Source organism: Taudactylus pleione, unplaced genomic scaffold, assembly GCF_031769625.1.
Source record: "Taudactylus pleione unplaced genomic scaffold, aTauple2 ptg000203l, whole genome shotgun sequence".
Classification (NCBI taxonomy): Eukaryota; Metazoa; Chordata; class Amphibia; order Anura; family Myobatrachidae; genus Taudactylus; species Taudactylus pleione.
Window position 1 is genome coordinate 4300916 of NW_028284605.1, and position 20579 is coordinate 4321494.

Consider the following 20579-nt stretch of genomic DNA (forward strand, 5'->3'; position numbering starts at 1 on the left):
CTGACACCTGAAGTTATGTATGTTCAGCTCGGACACCTGAAGTTGTGTATGTTCAGCACGGACACCTGAAGTTGTGTATGTTCAGTTCGGACACCTGAAGTTGTGTATGTTCAGTTCGGACACCTGAAGTTGTGTATGTTCAGTTCGGACACTTGAAGTTGTGTATGTTCAGCTCGGACACCTGAAGTTGTGTATGTTCAGTTCGGACACTTGAAGTTGTGTATGTTCAGCTCGGACACTTGAAGTTGTGTATGTTCAGCTCGGACACCTGAAGTTATGTATGTTCAGTTCGGACATCTGAAGTTGTGTATGTTCAGTTCGGATATCTGAAGTTGTGTATGTTCAGTTCGGACATCTGAAGTTGTGTATGTTCAGTTCGGACACCTGAAGTTGTGTATGTTCAGCTCAGACACCTGAAGTTGTGTATGTTCAGCTCTGACACCTGAAGTTATGTATGTTCAGCTCGGACACCTGAAGTTGTGTATGTTCAGTTCGGACACCTGAAGTTGTGTATGTTCAGCACGGACACCTGAAGTTGTGTATGTTCAGCTCGGACACTTGAAGTTGTGTATGTTCAGCTCGGACACCTGAAGTTATGTATGTTCAGTTCGGACATCTGAAGTTGTGTATGTTCAGTTCGGACATCTGAAGTTGTGTATGTTCAGTTCGGACACCTGAAGTTGTGTATGTTCAGCTCGGACACCTGAAGTTGTGTATGTTCAGCTCAGACACCTGAAGTTGTGTATGTTCAGCTCTGACACCTGAAGTTATGTATGTTCAGCTCGGACACCTGAAGTTGTGTATGTTCAGCACGGACACCTGAAGTTGTGTATGTTCAGCTCGGACACCTGAAGTTGTGTATGTTCAGCACGGACACCTGAAGTTGTGTATGTTCAGCTCGGACACCTGAAGTTGTGTATGTTCAGCTCTGACACCTTAAGTTATGTATGTTCAGTTCGGACACCTGAAGTTGTGTATGTTCAGCACGGACACCTGAAGTTGTGTATGTTCAGCTCGGACACCTGAAGTTGTGTATGTTCAGCTCGGACACCTGAAGTTGTGTATGTTCAGCTCTGACACCTTAAGTTGTGTATGTTCAGCTCGGACACCTGAAGTTGTGTATGTTCAGCTCGGACACCTGAAGTTGTGTATGTTCAGCTCGGACACCTGAAGTTGTGTATGTTCAGCTCTGACACCTTAAGTTATGTATGTTCAGTTCGGACACCTGAAGTTGTGTATGTTCAGCTCGGACACCTGAAGTTGTGTATGTTCAGCTCGGACACCTGAAGTTGTGTATGTTCAGCTCGGACACCTGAAGTTGTGTATGTTCAGCTCGGACACCTGAAGTTGTGTATGTTCAGCTCTGACACCTTAAGTTATGTATGTTCAGTTCGGACACCTGAAGTTGTGTATGTTCAGCGCGGACACCTGAAGTTGTGTATGTTCAGCTCATACACATGCACAGTGCGAATAATCTTAAGCTCAGCCCGCAAAATGGACTTGCGTTCATCTCAGAACCAGGCCCACAGCATTCAGTCTGAACTCTAAATACAGGGCTCAGAACCAATCTCCATATTTCCTGACCTAAAACAATACTCCAGGCTGCTACCAGTGTGCTGGGGGAAGCTGGGCTATTTATTTTCAAAGGGGGAGAGGTATAGAAAACCTTCAAGAGAGATAAAGTAGAGAAGTTGCCCATAGCAACCAATCAGCTACTGTCATTTAATAGACTTTGATAGATAAATGACAGTTATATGTTGATTGATTGGTGTAGGCATATTCTCCACAAGACTTGATACATTTCTCCTAACATCTGAGGAATGTTCTGCCTGCTGTAAATCAGCAAAAGTGTCTGTTAGTGGCCAAATAGTTCTAATTTGTGCTCTTTACCTTGTATCTGTTCATACCATTTAGTTTTTATTTTAGTGCTAAAGGTTAAATCCTATAGGGCAGAGGTTCTAATCCTTAGCTCTCAAGTTTTCCCATCAGGTCATGCTTTGAGTATTTCTGCCTGTGGAGGCAGGTGGGATAATTACTGACCTAGTAAATTATATTAACAAAACGTAACCTGTTGGTGGTACAGTATGTGAGAACTAGATTTGAGAACCCCTGGAATAGGGCAACAATAGATAACTGTTAGCACTACAGCTGTGCCTCATCCAGTCTCCCACAATGCTTAGTCTGACTGTGGTGTAACATATTTGATGTATGCAGCAGTTCTGTGAGATTCTGTAGTCTATGTATATACAGGAATCTATATAAGCTATAAGGACACAGAGAAGCTGGCAGATGTGTACACCTTATTGTACCGCTCCAGGCTGCAAATCTGTGCAGGGCCTCAAGCACTAAAGCACCTCTGCATGGGCAACAGGAAGACAGGCTGGTTTTCCATGTTCATGATACAGTTATACATCATGATATAATCATGTATTACTTTATCATATATCACACACTACTGTTTTCCCTGTGTTTTGGATGAAATAAATTTGCCAGTGAGCAGCAGACTGAGATGCTAAGCATTGTTCCAGGCATAGAGAGTAGCGATGGCTTAGTTTGCACATTTCACTGTCAAAGCCGCTGATCATCAAATCAGTTAGTGAACTGCAAACTATTTCAGATATCTGGCTGAGACAGGACAATACTGTAAACACCCGGCCCCCAACGTCCTTAATGAGGACAACCACATCCTCTAAATGTGCAGCTACTGTAAATGACTTCTCTGGACAGCAAATTGGCCTATTACATTTTTTCTTTAATTTCTGTATGATTTGTAAACAGGCCTTCAGCGTCATCTATCACCTTGTATGAGACATCTGCATGAAACAGCTTCTTACTGTTACTAGTATTTCACTTTCACAAACAATAATGAATTTCTTACACGTGTCTGTTATAAGTCACCATAACCTGGCCCTACTCATTGCAATATGGCAATCTGCAATCGACCTAATATACTGTAGGACCCGACCGCATGCATAGTAGAAGCGTATCTTTGTGCCCGCTGCCCAACTCACAGTGATGCCCTTTATGTCAAATATCTTCACTTTGAATTAAAGTGTCCTGTGGCATCTGGCTCCAAGACATTAGCAGCAGACCCTTTAAGTCCTATAAGAAGCGAGGTGAGGCCTCCATGACTCTGACTTATTTTGCCCAGAGCATCACACTGCCTGGACCAGCTTGCCTTCTTCCTATAGTGCATCCTGGCACCACCTCTTCCCCAGGTAAACGACGCACATGCACACAGCCGTCCTCATTATGGAAAAGAAAATGGGATTTGTCAGACTAGGTCACCTCTTTCTTTACTTCATGGTCCAGGTCTAACACTTGCATGACCATTGTAGGTGGTTTTGGAGGTGAACAATGGTCAGCATGGGCACTCTGACCGGTCTGCGGATACACAGCGAGCCACGATGCACTGTGTTCTGACACCTTTCTATCATTGCCACCATTAACTTTTTCAGCAATATATGCTACAGTAGCTCTACTGTGGGATCGGACCATACAGTCTAACCCTAGCTCCCATGCACATCAGTGAACTTAAGGCGCCCATGAGCCTGTTTCTGGTTCACCTTCACTTTTGGTAGGTACTAACCACTGCATACAGGGAACGTCCCCACAGGACCTGCCGCTTTGGAGATCACGATTTGGCTTTGCCAAGCTCACTCAGATTTTTACACTTGCCCATTCAAGAACTGAGTGTTCTATATGTGTATGTATATATTGTGTATATATGGTTTCTTCAAATGTAAGACATACAATAGCGTACACATAATGGGCGTGATTCTGAGGCGGATACAATTCAAATGCGGATGCATCACGGGGAAATCTGCAAACTGCTCGTGCGCCATAGAAAGCAGTCGCCTAATGGTGTGCGGACAAAGATTGGCCGATCTATCTGTCTGCTCTTTCAGTTGATGGATCACTCTTTCCGTGAGACGTGTGTTTCTGGGTGGCATCTGGGCAGTGACCATGTTATTATATGAAACTGATCCGTTGTCTCGTGGTGGCGTGGGCGTGCTTTTTTGTAGCGTGCGGATGCAGACAGGATGCCTGTTTCTGACAGATATTTTGCACCCAGCATGGGGTGGGTGCAAGTGATGATATTAATGATGACAGCTGCAGATGGCAAAACAGTGGGCAGGTCGGCCATCCACATGAAGCCAGACAGATACTTGGCATAAATGCAGCATACTTGCATTAACATAAGATAGCGAGCAGGCTGCCGTGGTCACATATGCATCCAATTCACTATCAGGCCCAATATACTCGGGATTGTTCACTTCCATATTTTCTTCCATAAAGAGTAATACACAAGTCATACTGTAATCTCTGTTCTGTAACCTGCTGAATTGATTTGCATAATGGGTTCCTACTTGTTGTTATTGCAGGCCCCAGTCTCCTATTCATCACCTATGCAGAGGCCATAGCCAATATGCCAGCTTCCACCTTCTTTGCCATTGTATTCTTCCTAATGCTGATCACACTGGGACTTGACAGTACGGTGAGTTTTCTTCACAATACTGAAAATGTACAGTAATATGGGTGATATTGTTTGAGGCAGAAAAAAAATCATGCTTTACTAGAAAAACAACAGTGAAACAATAAAACATGTACGTGTTTACGGCCCAAGTCTGCGAAGTATAAAAGCTGATTTATTGCCAGCTTATACTTTCTGTATAAAGTATGTTATTATGGGTTCCAGTGCTGTATCACACCAGTAAAATCCGCCCTCCACAGTGCCTGCCAGTGCCCAACAGTAGCTTTCCATGGGAAGCGCTACCTGCTGATCACGAGCTCCACAGTCAATCCCAGGAGGAGGTGTCGTCTCCCTTAGGGATTGTTAGTCCGGACTGCAATAACAGAGAGCACTTTCCATGGGAAGTCACTACACTGCATCATGTAAGCCATACCCGGCTTCTAGGGGCAGCAGCATGCATGGGATCGCGATCCATCACATATAGACATTTACACACCCCCGACCAACCAACGCAGGAGCTGCCACTGGTTAATATTATTTTTGCATGCAGATACAAAAATCTCTAGTGGTGCTCTTTGTAAGCTTCTCATTGAAGTTCAATCTTCTAACACTTTAGAACCATATGTATTAATTCCTATTTATTCCAATTATTAAGTCCTGTTGCTGCTCGGGTTATCCTCATTTGTGGCTTACTTAATCGGGAGAATAAGGGGACATTGGGACTGTTTTATTACATGGGGCACTTTTGTGATTTTGGAGTATATATTCATCCAGTATATAGGAAATAGTTGTCATTGACATTTCTTATTAGTATGTTTTTTTTATTTCTTAAGGATACTAGTTTGCCTTGAAGACAAAGCTGTGTTAATATGCATCATCATTAAACATTTAACTGTATATTCATATAAATCTGTAGTATTTTTTAATTTATATCTTCAAAATGGCGAATGTTATTACAGTTTTTAGCTCGCATAACAATTTAGGTTAACTGGAAATCAGCTAACTGTGAGGGTAACATAAGTATATAGATTGCAAGAAAAGTTAACGTGTATTTGCCATCTGCACAATGTGAAGGCAGCCATTTTGAATCAATATTACAATCAGTTCACAAGCAATCAGTGACAGCACTGAGGCACTTATTACATCCAATATGTGCAGAAGAATTTGTTGAGTAAATTAGTTTTCATGAGAATGTAGTAGTGATATTACTGCATAGTTCCCAAAATGTGGCTACTGTATTTAGGGGGGATGACAGCATCATAATGGGCATTTTGGGGGCGCACACTATAAGTACTTACCTTTATTGTGTGCTGCAGTGTTAGTACATTCCAACTGCCTGCAAATCTAGACAAATTGGGAACGTTTGCGAGGTATGTAACTGAGGGAGTGATGTATCAAGCATCGCATTTTGGATGCAATATATCCCGCCATTTACTGCATACATACCGGCGGTAATAAGGCCAGTATGTACATACTATTGCGATTACAATCACAACAGACAGGTCTTCCAGTAAAAAATGTATTTTGTCATCAGAGGACTTCTGGGTCTATTACCCGGGAGTCATTCAAAACATGCTCGGCAGTCGGCCAGCGAATGCGCAAGCTGCAGGGGACCCCAGGAGGGATCCTATTGGATCCCTCTCAGGGAACTATGCAGAAAGAAACTCATAGACTTGTGTTAGGCATCGCCATCTATTGATGCCATTGCCTATCTTTGTACATATGGGAAATGCAGTCAAACCTCATTTTCTGAGTTTTGACCGCATTTTTCAGTTAGTACATCCTGCCCTGAATGTTAAAGTGCCTGCGTGATTCACTTGTTCCTAGTAAATTTATAGGCTCTTCATGCTGTACCTGTTGAGGGGAGATATGTTGCCCATATCAACCAATCAGATTTTAGCTATCATTTTATATAATGCACTAGACCGATGATAGCTAGAATCTGACCTCCACCTTTCTCTCTTTAGATGGTTTGATAAATCTCTCCATTGGTGTGATATATAATACATGCTATACTACTGTTTTCTGTGTGTAGTTTGCAGGTCTGGAAGGGGTCATAACTGCAGTACTGGACGAGTTCCCTCATGTCTGGGGCAAGCGGCGGGAACTTTTCGTCTTCTTTCTAATATCCTTATGCTTTCTCGGATCGCTGTCTACCCTGACATTCGTAAGTGAGAACAACCTAATGCTTTCATCCACAGAGATATTTCTGGTTTTGTTCTTTTCTTGTGTTTATTTCTAAACAAGGTCAGCCGTGTGTGAGGATGAGAACAATGTGGCTGTTATAGTAACCCCTGGAGTGGAACTGAACATCATGAACTTTGTGGTTCTTTTAATAACACCAGATATTTTTTTACTCACCGAGAAAAATATTTGAAATTCAATTTAAGCTGATTAATCTTAGGAAGTCTGCCAAGTTTCCCTTCTTGCCCTCACATGCCTAAGGAGACAGTTATTTGTAACAATACATGATTATTTTGTAACTCTTTTAATAAATAATAATTTTATTGTTACCAGACTATGGGGTCTATTTACTAAGCAGTGTTAGGAGACAGAGTGAAAAGTGATAAGAAAGTGATAAGGTGCCAGCCAATCAGCTCCCAATTGTCATCTCACAGGCTGTGTTTGAAAAATGACAGTTGGGAGCTGATTGGCTGGCACCTTATCACTTTCTTATCGCTTTTCACTCTGTCTCCTAACACTGCTTAGTAAATAGACCCCTATAATCTCATAGTTAAGCTGGGTACACACTAAACCACTGTGTACCCAGACATGCGACCCACGACCCCAGTTTCGACGGGCCAACATATCGGGCAGTCTTACACTGGACGATCCATAGCCCGACCGCCTGATATGCCGGCCCCCGCTGCACAGCACTGCATGGGATCATCAGCCACATTGCATGACTTTACTGCATGTACAAAAGATCAGGCGATGCGGCTGACGACCCCACGGGATCGGGCACTACACAATGTAGTGCATACACACTGCATGATTTGAACGATTTGTCGTTCCAATGCATCGGAATCGGCCAAATCGTTAGCAATATCGTGTAGTGTGTAGGGGCCTTTAGAGTTCTAAGCCAGCTGCTGGTTGTGGTTCATGTGCAATTCAGGGAAGGGATAGGTGTTTCAGTTTTTCATCAACCAAAATACACTAAACCATTTTGTTAAAGTGCAAATGTACAGTATAGGTGACCCCTTATGTTGCGATATAGCCAGTGATACTGGCCTTTTGACTCGATATTGCAGAGCATACTGCCCTCAAAGCAAGTGCCCTCAAAGCAACCCTATAGATTGTAAGCTTGTGAGCAGGGCCCTCTTACCCTTATGTATGTCATGTATGTATGTCTTTTACAACCCAGTATAATGTTAATCTTGATTCAAATTGTAAAGCGCAACGGAATTTGCTGCGCTATATAAGAAACTGTTAATAAATAAATAAATATCTGGTTATAAATGATCCCATCATCTAACAGATTTATTGGGAAATGTGATCAGAAGATGTCATTTGTCTGTTTGGGAGATGTATCAAACTTTTGAGAGAGATAGAGACGTTACCCATAACAACCAATCAGCTTCTAGCTATCATTTATCTAGCATAGCCTATAAAATGACAGTTAGAAGCTAATTGGTTGCTATGGGCAACTTCTCCATTCTCTCAAATTTATGATACATCTCCCCCTGTGTGTGCTGTCATGCGCTGAATGCACTAATAGACCCTGTGTCAGACAGAAGTAATATGAATGCACACAAAAAAAGAGAAGTACAAGTGCTCAACAACAAATTAACTGATTATATATAAATAAATAGATTTTTGCAATGAATAGAGGTTTTTGGCATAATCTTGGCCAAGGTTATGGACCTACCCACCGCATCCGGGTAACCTCTGTCGGATAGGTCCCTAACATACTAAGATTCAGATCCAGAGCACAGGACACCCCCAAACTGGCCCAGCTAAGCCGCCCCAGGGTAAGAAAAGTGCAGTGTAAAACAGATATTTAAGAGCAGCCAGGCTGCATATAAATAATGAAAATAAAAAGTGAAATACATATATAATAAACAGTGAAGGGTTAAAATGTGTTATAAAGGAAAAATGTGTTATGATGCTGCGCCCTGAAGCAGATCAATCAAAGCAATCCAGGGGACCCACGCCCCAAAAAAGAACCAAAGCTGCAATAAACAGTCTAAATATTTGCAGGACTTATATTGAGCCTCTGACTGGTGTGCATATTACAATACCAGACTCCATGCTCTAACCAATGTAATAAGGGTGCTAGTCTGAGTGGAAAGTGTCTCAGGCTTTCCAGGTGTGCAAAGCAATGCACTGATTGAGTTTATATAGGAAGTGGGCCTCAGACTGCACACCTTGAACATATATATATAATTGGAGGTGCTACCTGTGGAGACAATTGATATATGCACAAAAAAAAGAGAAGTACAGGTGCTCAACTCCAAATTAACTGATTATATATAAATAAATACATTATTGCAATGAATAGAGGTTTTTGGCATAATCTTGGCCAAGGTTATGGGCCTACCCACCGCATCTGGGTAACCTCTGTCGGGTAGGTCCCTAACATACTAAGATTCAGATCCAGAGCGCAGGACACCCCCAAACTGGCCCAGCTAAGCCGCCCCAGGGCACCGCCATGGTAAGAAAAGTGCAGTGTAAAAGAGATAGTTAAGAGCAGCCACAGCTGTATATAAAGAATGAAAATAAAAAGTAAAATACATATATAATAAACAAACAGTGAAGCGTTAAAATGTATTATAGAAAATGTAAATAAAAAATATGACTTGTTTTGTATTAAGTATTATTACACTTTTAAATCTGACAGGCAAAATCTATGAAAAAAATGAGGGATTTGAAAATCGGCTGCTTAGTAAATATGTCTCTGTCTCTGTACAGATAGTTGACATAATTAGTGCCTCAGTCATTTTGATTCACCTGACTGTGACTAATCACAAGCTTCAGGAAAGGAGTTTATTAATGAGTAATACAAATATATTTGTTTCAGTTTAAAATTTACATGAAAACCCTAAGCTGTTCCAGAAAAAAATCAACATCCAATTTGTTGGGGTAAAACAATAAATAAAAATATATTTCCAATTCAATGCACTAAACATTGTTTAAAGAAAAGATTGCTTATGAAAAGAGTCTTCACTTCAAGTTGGTAGAATTGTTGCATTTGTGATTACATTAACTACTGGAAAATTGCAACAGCACAGATCAAACTGACCTGGTAAGCACCTGAAATTAATGAATGAAGCCAAACAAAATATAAGTACATTACCATTTAACACAATTGTTTAAGCTCAATGAGTGCAAATGTAGTGCACACCCATTACAAGCCACCAGCAATAAGCTCCAATTTAGTACAAGTTGGACAGTGAAATAAAACATCTGATTGCAAGCTACTTCATAAACTGGCAACCCACACACCAAACCTGGGGGTCAATTCATGTACAGTCAGGTGCATAAATATTGGGACATTGACAGAATTTTCATATTTTGGCCTCTATTCACCACCTCAATGGCTTTGAAATGAAACAAACAAGTTGTGCTTTAACTGCAGACTTTCAGATTTAATTTGAGGGTAATTACATCCAAATCAGGTGAACGGTGTAGGAATTACAACGGTTTCTATATGTGCCTCCCACTTTTTAAGGGGCCAAAAGTAATGGGACTATCAACTCAAAAGCTATTTCATGGACAGATGTGGGCTATTCCCTCGTTATTTCATTAATTCATCAATTAAGCAGGTAAAAGGTCTGTAGTTGATTCTAGGTGTGACATTTGCATTTGGAATCAGTTGCTGTCGACTCTCAATATGAGATCCAAAGAGCTGTCACTATCAGTGAAGCAAGCCATCATCAGGCAGAAAAATCAAAACAAACCCATCAGAGAGATAGCAAAAACATTAGGGACCTCATTCAGAGTCGGTCGAAGCGGCCGCTCGGTCGTACGGGAAAAGGGTCCGTATATGCAAATGATTCCCTCGCAAGTTGCGTCCCTAAGTTCGGATCGGTAGCTGGCCGACAGGGGCGTATCTACCCATTGGCCGGGATGGCACTCGCCAGGGGCGCCGGCCAAAGGGGGCGCGCCCATCCAGCAGTGCCACCAGCAGCCAATGAGTGGACTACCCCAGGGGCTTGAACTAGCCCCGCTAGTCCCCCGGGTCCCACAAGTATAAGGCAGACCGCAGTGAGAGCAGTCTGCCCTACACAGTAACAAACACACAGCCGTCAGACAGACTCTCATTGGCTGCTGCGTCCACGGAGGGAGCCAGCTGGAGCTCACTCATGAGCTCCGCCTTCCGGCTCCCCCCGCAGTGGGTGATGGGAGAGAAGTCATGACGTCTCTCCCATCCCATAGTGCAGAGCGAGAGCGGGCCCGGAGGAGTGGACAGCGGCGGATGTCGGTAGGAGCGGGATCAGGTAAGTTTTTTTTTTTTTTCTGTGTGTGTTTATGGTTTTTTTTTTGGCACAGCACAGGTGGGGGAGTGTGGCTACTAGGGGGGGCCGCTACTGGGGGCACGTTATGGGGGGATGGCCACTACTGGGGGCACTGTATAGGGGGGGCCACTACTGTAGCCACGTTATGATGGGGGATGGCTGCTACTGGGGGCAATGTATAGGGACTACTACTACTGGGGGCACTGTATAGGGACTACTGCTACTGGGGGCAATGCATAGGGGGGACTACTACTGGGGGCAATGTATAAGGGGGACTACTACTGGGGGCACTGCATAGGGTGGACTACTACTGGGGGCACTGCATAGATGAGACTACTATTGAGGGCACTGCATAGAGGGGACTGCTACTGGGGGCACTGCATATAGGGGACAACTACTGGGGCACTGCATAGGGGGGACTCATACTGGGGGCACTTCCTGAAATAATGGGGGGAAGGGGCGCCAGTCCATTACCTTGCCAGGGGCGCTCGGATCCCTAGATACACCCCTGCTGGCCGACCAAGGGGAGGAAGCGGTCGGAAGGCAAAAAAATATGCCCCCTTCTCGTACACATTACACGTCATCTCCGGGCATATAAGGATTAATCGAGACCATCGGGTACCATCGGAACTGGTCGTAGAGCTTAAGGTTGACCATACCCTCTCTTAAGCTCTATGATCATGTCAGTGTAAAAACCTCCTATGTCACATGTGCCATGACGCTACTTTGTTAATTATGCACTCCCATAAACCGTATGCACTCCCATAAAACGCTGTTCGCATAATTAGGCACGCCTGCGTTCGGATCTCCACTCCCCCGTTTTCAAGCACCTTCCCCTGTCACCACCCACAAACGCCTCAATCTGTCACTCAAACTACTGACCTGGCTGTGTTCAAGGAGAGAGAAATTTCTGTTCGTAGCGGCTAGTTTGCGCACGCGCATTGCGAACTTTACGCATGCGCAGTATAGCAAACATCGGTAGCGTACGGCCGTGCGGCCGCTTCGACTGACTCTGAATGAGGTCCTAGGTGTGGCCAAATCAACTGTTTGGGACATTCTTAAAAATAAACAACGCAACGGAGAGCTCAGCAACACCAAAAGACCCGGAAGACCATGGAAAACAACTGTGGTGGATGACAGAAGAATTATTTCCATGGTGAAGAAAAACCCCTTCACAACAGTTGTCCAAATCAAGAACACTCTCCAGGAGGTAGGTGTATATGTGTCAAAGTCAACAATCAAGAGAAGACTTCACAAGAGTGAATATAGATGGTTCACCACAAGATGTAAACCATTGGTGAGCCTCAAAAACAGGAAGACCAGATTAGAGTTTGCCAAACAACATCTAAAAAAGCCATTACAGTTCTTGAACAATATCCTATGGACAGATGTGACAAAGATCAACTTATACCAGAGTATGGAGAAGGAAAGGAAATGCTCATGATCCAAAACATACCGCCTCATCAGTGAAGCATGGTGGTGGAAGTGTCATGGCGTGGGCATGTATGGCTGCCAATGGAACTGGATCCCTTGTATTTATTGATGATGTGACTGCTGACAAAAGCAGCAGAATGAATTCTGAAGTGTTTTGGGCAATATTATATGCTCATATTCAGTCAAATGCTTCAGAACTCATTGGATGGCGCTTCACAGTGCAGATGGACAATGACCCGAAGCATAGTGCAAAAGCAACCAAAGAGTTTTTTAAGGCTAAAAAGTGGAATGTTATGCAATGGCCAAGTCAATCCCCTGACCTGAATTCGATTGAGCATGCATTTCACTTGATGAAGACAAAACTGAAGGGAAAATGCCCCAAGAACAAGCAGGAACTGAAGATATTTGCAGTAGAGGCCTGGCAGAGCATCACCAGGGATGAAACCCAGCGTCTGGTGATGTCTATGCGTTCCAGACTTCCGGCTGTAATTGCCTGCAAAGGATTTGCAACAAAGTATTAAAAAGTGAAAGTTAGATTTAGGATTGTTTAGTTTGTCCCATTACTTTTGGCCCCTTAAAAAGTGGGAGGCACATATAGAAACCATTGTAATTCCTACACAGTTCACCTGATTTGGATGTAATTACCCTCCAATTAAATCTGAAAGTCTGCAGTTAAAGCACATCTTGTTTGTTTCATTTCAAAGCCATTGTGGTGGTGAATAGAGGCCAAAATATGAAAATTCTGTCAATGTCCCAATATTTATGCACCTGACTGTATGTTATGAATTGCTAGTTTTCACTATTTATCGCATCTGTTCGATGCAATATATGGCTGAGTTAAATAGCAATTCAAATATTCCTACCTTTACGGTGAAGCTATGCGAAAACCATGGCACCGGCGATCCACTTTTCAGCTGCAGTCCTTGAATCCAGGATTTCCAGTGCATATGCGCCAGCAGCATAACGGCAGAATAGGGACAAGGGGGGGAGAGCGGGCTGATGGACTCGAGAGCAGTGGGGAGTATAGTCTGAAGTGCTCCGGCATATGCCGGGTAACTTCTTTAAGCAACACAAAGAATAGCACTGCGGCGGTGTGGGGGCCAAGTGTCGGCTGTAGGGCCAGTGTATTGGGTCTCTTCAGCTATACACACAACAGTGGGGCGGCGGGGCTGGGGGCAGAGTCAGCCAGCAGCGAAAGCACCAGGCAGACCAGTTAAGCAAAGTGAGGTGATCCCGACATATGCCGGGTCACTTCACTATTATACTCTCCGGGAATGTCCACAGTCCCGGTAACACACAGGGACAAGGGGAATTTTTCTCCCTGGCCACTGCTGATTGGCCAGTGATAACGAAGGGGGTGGGTAGAAGGCAGGGAGACAGCTCTTCTCCCCTCAGGAGGTGTCACCACCATCCTGAGTTGGAGAAAAGAGTTTTAAAAGCGAAACGGAAAGCTGAGCTCTCCGTGCTTCTATGAATCGCTCTCCCCATACTAATGTATGGGAAAGCGATGTCTCTACTAATCAGGGGCACTGCTGATGGAATATCAGATGCGTTGAAAATCCCTGTTATCACTGATAAAGGGCTTTTCACTGCTACATGAATTAGACCCCCTGGATCCTAGTGCAAGTGGTTACATTACACACGCAGGTGGGCACACCAGACAGCTTGAACATGCCAATTGGTGCTTTGTGCCAACATTCATATTACTTCTTTATATAGGAAGTGGGCCTCAGACTGCACACCTTGAACATATATATTCTAATTGGAGGTGCTACCTGTGGAGACAATTGATATATGCACAAAAAAAAAGAGAAGTACAGGTGCTCAACTCCAAATGAACTGATTATATATAAATAAATACATTTTTGCAATGAATAGAGGTTTTTGGCATAATCTTGGCCAAGGTTATGGGCCTACCCACCGCATCCGGGTAACCTCTGTCGGGTAGGTCCCTAACATACTAAGATTCAGATCCAGAGCACAGGACACCCCCAAACTGGCCCAGCTAAGCCGCCCCAGGGCACTGCCATGGTAAGAAAAGTGCAGTGTAAAAGAGATAGTTCTTGTGCCAACATTCATATTACTTTTTTATATAGGAAGTGGGCCTCAGACTGCACACCTTGAACATATTTATTATACTTGGCAGCAGATATGGCTCTGTATATTATACTTGGCAACATATATAGCTCAGTGTATTATATTTGGTAGCAGGTATGGCTCAGCATATACTTGGTAACAGGTATGGCTCAGCATAGTATACTTGCAGCAGATATGGCTCAGTACTTGGCAGCAGATATGGCTCAGCATCTTATACTTGATAGTAGATATGGCTCAGTATATTATGTTGACCCATACCTGCTACCAAGTAATATACTGAGCCATATCTGCTACCAAATATAATATACTGAGCCATATATGCTGCCATGTATAATATACTGAGCCATATCTGCTGCCATGTATAATATACTGAGACATATCTACTGCCAAGTAAAATATACTAAGCCATACCTACTACCAAGTATAATATGCAGAGCCGTACCTGTTGCCAAGTATAATACACTGAGTCATATCTGCTAACAAATATAATGAGCCACATCTGCTGCCATGTATAATATACTGAGCCATATTATACTTGACAGCATATATGGATCAGTATATTATACTTGGCAGCAGGTTTGGCTCAGCATATTATACTTGGTAGCAGGTATGGCTAAGTATATTTTACTTGTCAACAGATATGGCTCAGTATATTATACATGTCAGCATATATGGCTCAGCATATTATATTTGGGAGCAGATATGGCTCAGTATATTATACTTGGCAGCAGGTATGGCTCAGCATATTATACTTGATAGTAGATCGGGCTCAGCATATTATACTTGGCAGCAGATATGGCTCAGCATTTTATACTTGTAAGCAGATATAGCGAGCCATATCTGCTGCCATGTATAATACACCGAACCATATTATATTTGGCAGCATATGTGGCTCAGTACATTATATTTGGTAGCAGATATGGCTCAGTATATTATTCTTGGTAGCAGGTATGGCTCAGTACTTGGCAGCATATATAGCTCAGCATCTTATACTTGGTAGTAGATATGGCTCAGTATATCATGCTGAGACATTCCTGCTACCAAGTATAATATACTGAACCATATACTGTATGCTACCAATTATAATTACTGTGCCATATATGATGCCATGTATAATATTCTAAGCCATATCTGCTGCCAAGTATAATATACTGAGCCATACCTGCTACCAAGTATAATATATTGAGCCATAAATGCTGCCAAGTATAATATGGCTCAGTATATTATACCTGGCAACAGATATGGATCAGTATATCTTCTTCCAAATCTAAAATTCTGAGCTATATCTGCTGCCAAGTATAATATACTGAGCCATATCTGCTACCAAGTATAAGATGCTGAGCTATATCTGCTGTCAATTATAATATGCTGAGCCATATCTGCTACCAAGTATATTATACTTAGTAGCAGATATGGCTCAGAATATTATACTTGGCAGCAGATAGGGCTCAGCATATTATACTTGGTAGCACATATTACTATTTTGTGGACTTGTGGACTGAGTAATGCCTGATGCTATTATACTAGGCAGCAGATGTCATTTAGCCTTGTATAATGTACACTGGCTATGGATCAGTACATTATAATTATTGCACCATAGGAGAAAAATATGTTTAGGATGTTCAAGCAACCGCAAAGCTATGTATAGTATGAGTATTTTTCTGTCATATAGAGGGAGAGGGGGAGAGGGTACAAGTGTACCCCTAATTATTTTTAATGTTGGATCCTATGCTTATTACCATATATGGCTCAGTGTGGAGAGGGTCCTAACTTTTGGAGCGTGTGTCTGGCCTGTTCATACATTAAATGCCACTGGTGCTTACCCTGCTAGCTGTTTACTGAACTAGAGCTGAACTCAGAAGCTGATATACAGGCGTTTAGCTCCAGTTCATTGAACATATAGCAAAGGAGGATCCGTGAGGCACTAATGGGAATATGCAGGAATAGTCTTCAGCAACTCTATTGGGGAGAGTATAGACGGGGGGTTCTGTGCAATCGGGTCTATATGATGTAGCTGGCAATGTGGTTCGGGCTACATGGCTAGCAGCTGGGCTGTGCAATATGCAATTTATCCTTTAAGGGCTTTATGGTAGGGAGTTTCACAGACACAGTAAATGCTCGATTCCCCAAATTTGTGTTTCCGTTTTTTGTACATGGAGGGAACATGTACATGTCTAAAAATGAATTGTATGGGTACAAATATCATTTAACGACAATAAACAAATTATCTGATATCAGCTAAAAGGTCAGGTTGTGAGCTTTCTTAATTTGGAATAATACTCAGAGAAGTCATTTTCTTGCTAAAGCAAGGCAATTACAGATGTAAATCAATTAAAAAAAAATAGCTGCGCATTGGACCTGAGTCTGTATCACTCTCTGACAAAGGGCCTGATTCATTACCGATCGCAACTGCGATTACGCAATCGGCCGATTGTTGCGTTCTGCGCATGCGTCTTTTGTAATTGAATACGACAAATAGCGGGGGCGCGCACAATAAGTTTCCGCGGCTAAAATACACGATGATCGGCAGACGAAACTTTATCGCGGGTGCGAAACTAATTGAATACCGCTAGATATATAGCTAATTGAGATCCTGACCGCTATTTATCCTTGCGCTAGGTGACTGATATAATTCAACATCCACACTCTCTGCTGCTTATCCTAATAAGCCAGTTACCAGCTGGCTGCAATACAGAAATTCACAAAAAAGAGGATAGCACTTGAGGGGGGGATTTCAGTAGCGATTATATAATATTATCACTCAACTGAAAATAAAAATATTTCAGCAAGGCTTCTTATAAATAAAATACACATTTATTATACAGAATGAAAAATCAAAAAATCTATTTTGAGATATACAAATTATATTAAAAATATAAATATAAAACTTGCACTCTTCTACACCAGCTATCACGAAGGTGTTTTATGAATACTTTGCTAACCTTTACAGCTCTCAAGCCCATTATTCCCTAGACGAGATGCTTGAATATTTGGGACATATATCCCTCCCCTCCATTTCTCAGGATAGCAGAGCATTTCTAGACTCCCCATTTACTGTAGAGGAAGTCGGGGTGGCTGTTTCTTCGTTTCCGGGAGGTAAGGCCCCAGGAGTAGATGGGATTCCCATTGAGGTTTATAAGAAGCATGCCCTTTTCTTTTTTCCCAGATTACTTAATCTTTTTAATGAACTGTGTGACCTGGGTACTCTCCCCTGCTCTATGTCTGAGGCCATTATTGTCATGATCCCTAAAATTGGAAAAGATCCCCTTGATCCTGGCTCTTACCGTCCGATTTCCCTCCTCTCTACCGATATTAAAATATTGGCCAAAATGCTTGCACTCAGGCTCAATAGGATAATTAGTGAGGTAGTACATCCTGACCAGACTGGTTTTTTGCCAGGAAAGTCTACCTCACAAAATCTTAGGAGATTATATTCAATTTTACAGCTGGCGGATTCTGTGGAGGATGGGGCAGTGGTGGTGTCTTTGGATGCCGCCAGGGCCTTTGACTATCTTTGGGAGATCCTGTTTCGTATTGGGATGGGACCTAGATTTATAGCTTGTGTTAAATTGTTATACTCATCCCCTTTAGGGCGGGTTTGTATTAATGGATATGTTTCCCCTTCTTTTCACCTCTCTAGGGGTACTAGACAGGGCTGCCCTCTTTCCCCAGCTCTCTTTGCCCTAGCCATCGAGCCTTTGTCGTGTCTTATAAGAACTGATCCCAGAATACGGGGAATTCAGATACGACAAAGGGTCGACAAGGTGGCTCTCTATGCGGATGACATGTTGTTATTCTTGTCTGATGCATCAGAGTCTTTAACTGCCCTTCTCTCGGTGGTAGACTCTTTTGGACGATTTTCTGGACTGCGCATTAATTGGGACAAATCTTGCATTCTTCCTCTACATGGTCCTTCTACTCCTGTTAGTACGGTAAATACTCCCTTGGTGTGGACCACTAAGTTTAAATATCTGGGAATTTGGGTAACGTCATCTATGTTGGACTTTGTCCCACTTAATGTCCAACCACAAATTGATTTCCTGAAATCCAAGCTGCATGTTTGGAATAAACTTCCCTTGACCGCCACGGGTAGGGTTAATTTGGTAAAAATGATTGTTCTCCCCAAATTTTTATATGTTTTTCAGCAGGCCCCTATCTATATTTCTCCACGTATATTTAAATTGATAGATAGTTATATCTCCTCTTTAGTTTGGGCTGAAAAACGTCCTCGAATTAAACTTAAAACTTTATGTAGGCCTAGAGCACTGGGTGGTCTGGCATTGCCAAATTTCCGCCTCTATTATTTGGCTTCACAATTGGTTCATTTACAGGGGTGGGTTTTGGGTGGGGAGAGCCAGGATCTACCTACCTTATTGGTACGCACTGTTACTAGAGGATGTTCCCCTTTGCAGTTATTATTAGATGACAAATGCCCTACAGGGGGAGCTCCATTGGTCACGCAGGCTCATAAGCTGTGGAAACAGGCCCGTGCTTTAGTGGGGGCGGAGGGTATTGATCCTGATTTGTCTTTGTGGCATTCTTCTGCTCTAAGAGAACTGGCCCTATTAGATAGTAGCTCCTTGTGGACTGGGAGGGGGGTTCTCTCCATTGGACAGTTGTATAGTGACGGGATATTAAAAAGTTTTGACACTATTAGAACTGAATTTGGGGTCCCAAATACTATGTTTTTCCGTTACCTACAGCTCCGACACGCTCTAGCTGTCCAGTTTTCTGCAGGCCCTCCGCAATTTACTCCTGATCCAGTTAGGGTTATGCTGCAAGCAACTAGTGGTAGGCGATTAATTTCCAGACTTTACTCCTACCTCCTTACTGCTAATTCCGATGATACCCTAGTATCACTTAGGCTTAAATGGGTGGATGATTTGGGTCCATTAGACGATGATGAATGATCTTTAATGTTGAATAGTCATGTGATCGCCACTACTGCAGTGAGATTCCAACAGATACAGTTCTTTTTACTACACAGGGTGTATCTTACTCCTTTGTTGATGAATCGATTTGGATCTGGAGTGTCGGATAGGTGTCCTAAGTGTTCTGTTTCCCAGTGCTCATTTTGGCATCTCCTCTGGGAGTGCCCTGCTGTTCGAGTGTTTTGGTCCCGGGTCACCACCTGTGTTACCAACACAGAGAGTAGTATTCCCATTTTGTCACCTAAAATCTGCATCTTTGGACTGGGTCTTTCGAACAGGGTTAATCGATTGACGGCCCAATATGTGATTAATGCGATGACTTTGGCTAAGGTTTGTATTGCCCGTACTTGGATGGCAGCTAGGGGCCCTACTTTTGCTGAATGGTCTGGGTTAATGAATGAAGTAGTGGGGCATGAACGTTTTATATATACCAAACGTAACTCTATCCTGAAGTATGAACGTATTTGGGGTCCGTGGATTTCTTCAACTTATTATGTTAATGGAGGTGAGGAGACTTCAGATGGTGGAGGGCTGGAGACCGGCGAGACTGTGCAATAATGTTTTATTATTCTGAGATGTTTGTAGTAAATTTTCTCTTATACCGCAAGGTTGAGATATTTTTCTGTGCTGATAATGTGCTCTGTTTTATTTATATACTGTTTTTGAATATGTAATTGTATTATTTTAATGGCTAGCTATTTTATTTTTGTGGGGATTGGGCTTATAGGAGGGAGGGTTTTCTCTTTCTGGGTTGTAATTTGATGTTTTTGTTATAAAATGACAAACTTTATAAATAAACGCAATTTAAAAAAAATATATAAATATAAATAAAAAACATGACAAAAAAATATATCTGTAATAAAAATATAGCTTGAAATATGCGAATATAGAATAGTGTTCTTGTAGCTGCAATGTGCCTGTAGAATACTCATATTATTTCAAATATAAAATATAAGAAGCCATTATTCTATTTAGACACAATTATGAAATAGAATAATGGCTTCTTATATTTTTATATTTGAAATAATATGAGTATTCTCCTGTTTTCATTATTTAAAGGGACTAATATGGATGTTTATATATAGTTAAACTACTTATTTTATTAATACTCTGTCTGTATAATAATGAAAGTATTTGGTGTGCTTTCTTTAAAATTTAAAAGTGGACTTATAAGGTCCGATATTC

At 42.3% G+C, this 20579-nt stretch overlaps 1 protein-coding gene across 1 annotated transcript in view; it reads left to right on the top strand.

Annotated features, from left to right (window-relative positions):
• SLC6A4 (solute carrier family 6 member 4) overlaps positions 1–20579 on the top strand; it is a 154945-nt gene that overhangs the window by 97481 nt on the left and 36885 nt on the right. The window contains exons 9-10 of the mRNA XM_088477798.1: positions 4386–4498; positions 6510–6641. Coding sequence (XP_088333924.1) covers positions 4386–4498; positions 6510–6641 — 245 coding nt within the window. The remainder of the gene's footprint in view (positions 1–4385; positions 4499–6509; positions 6642–20579) is intronic.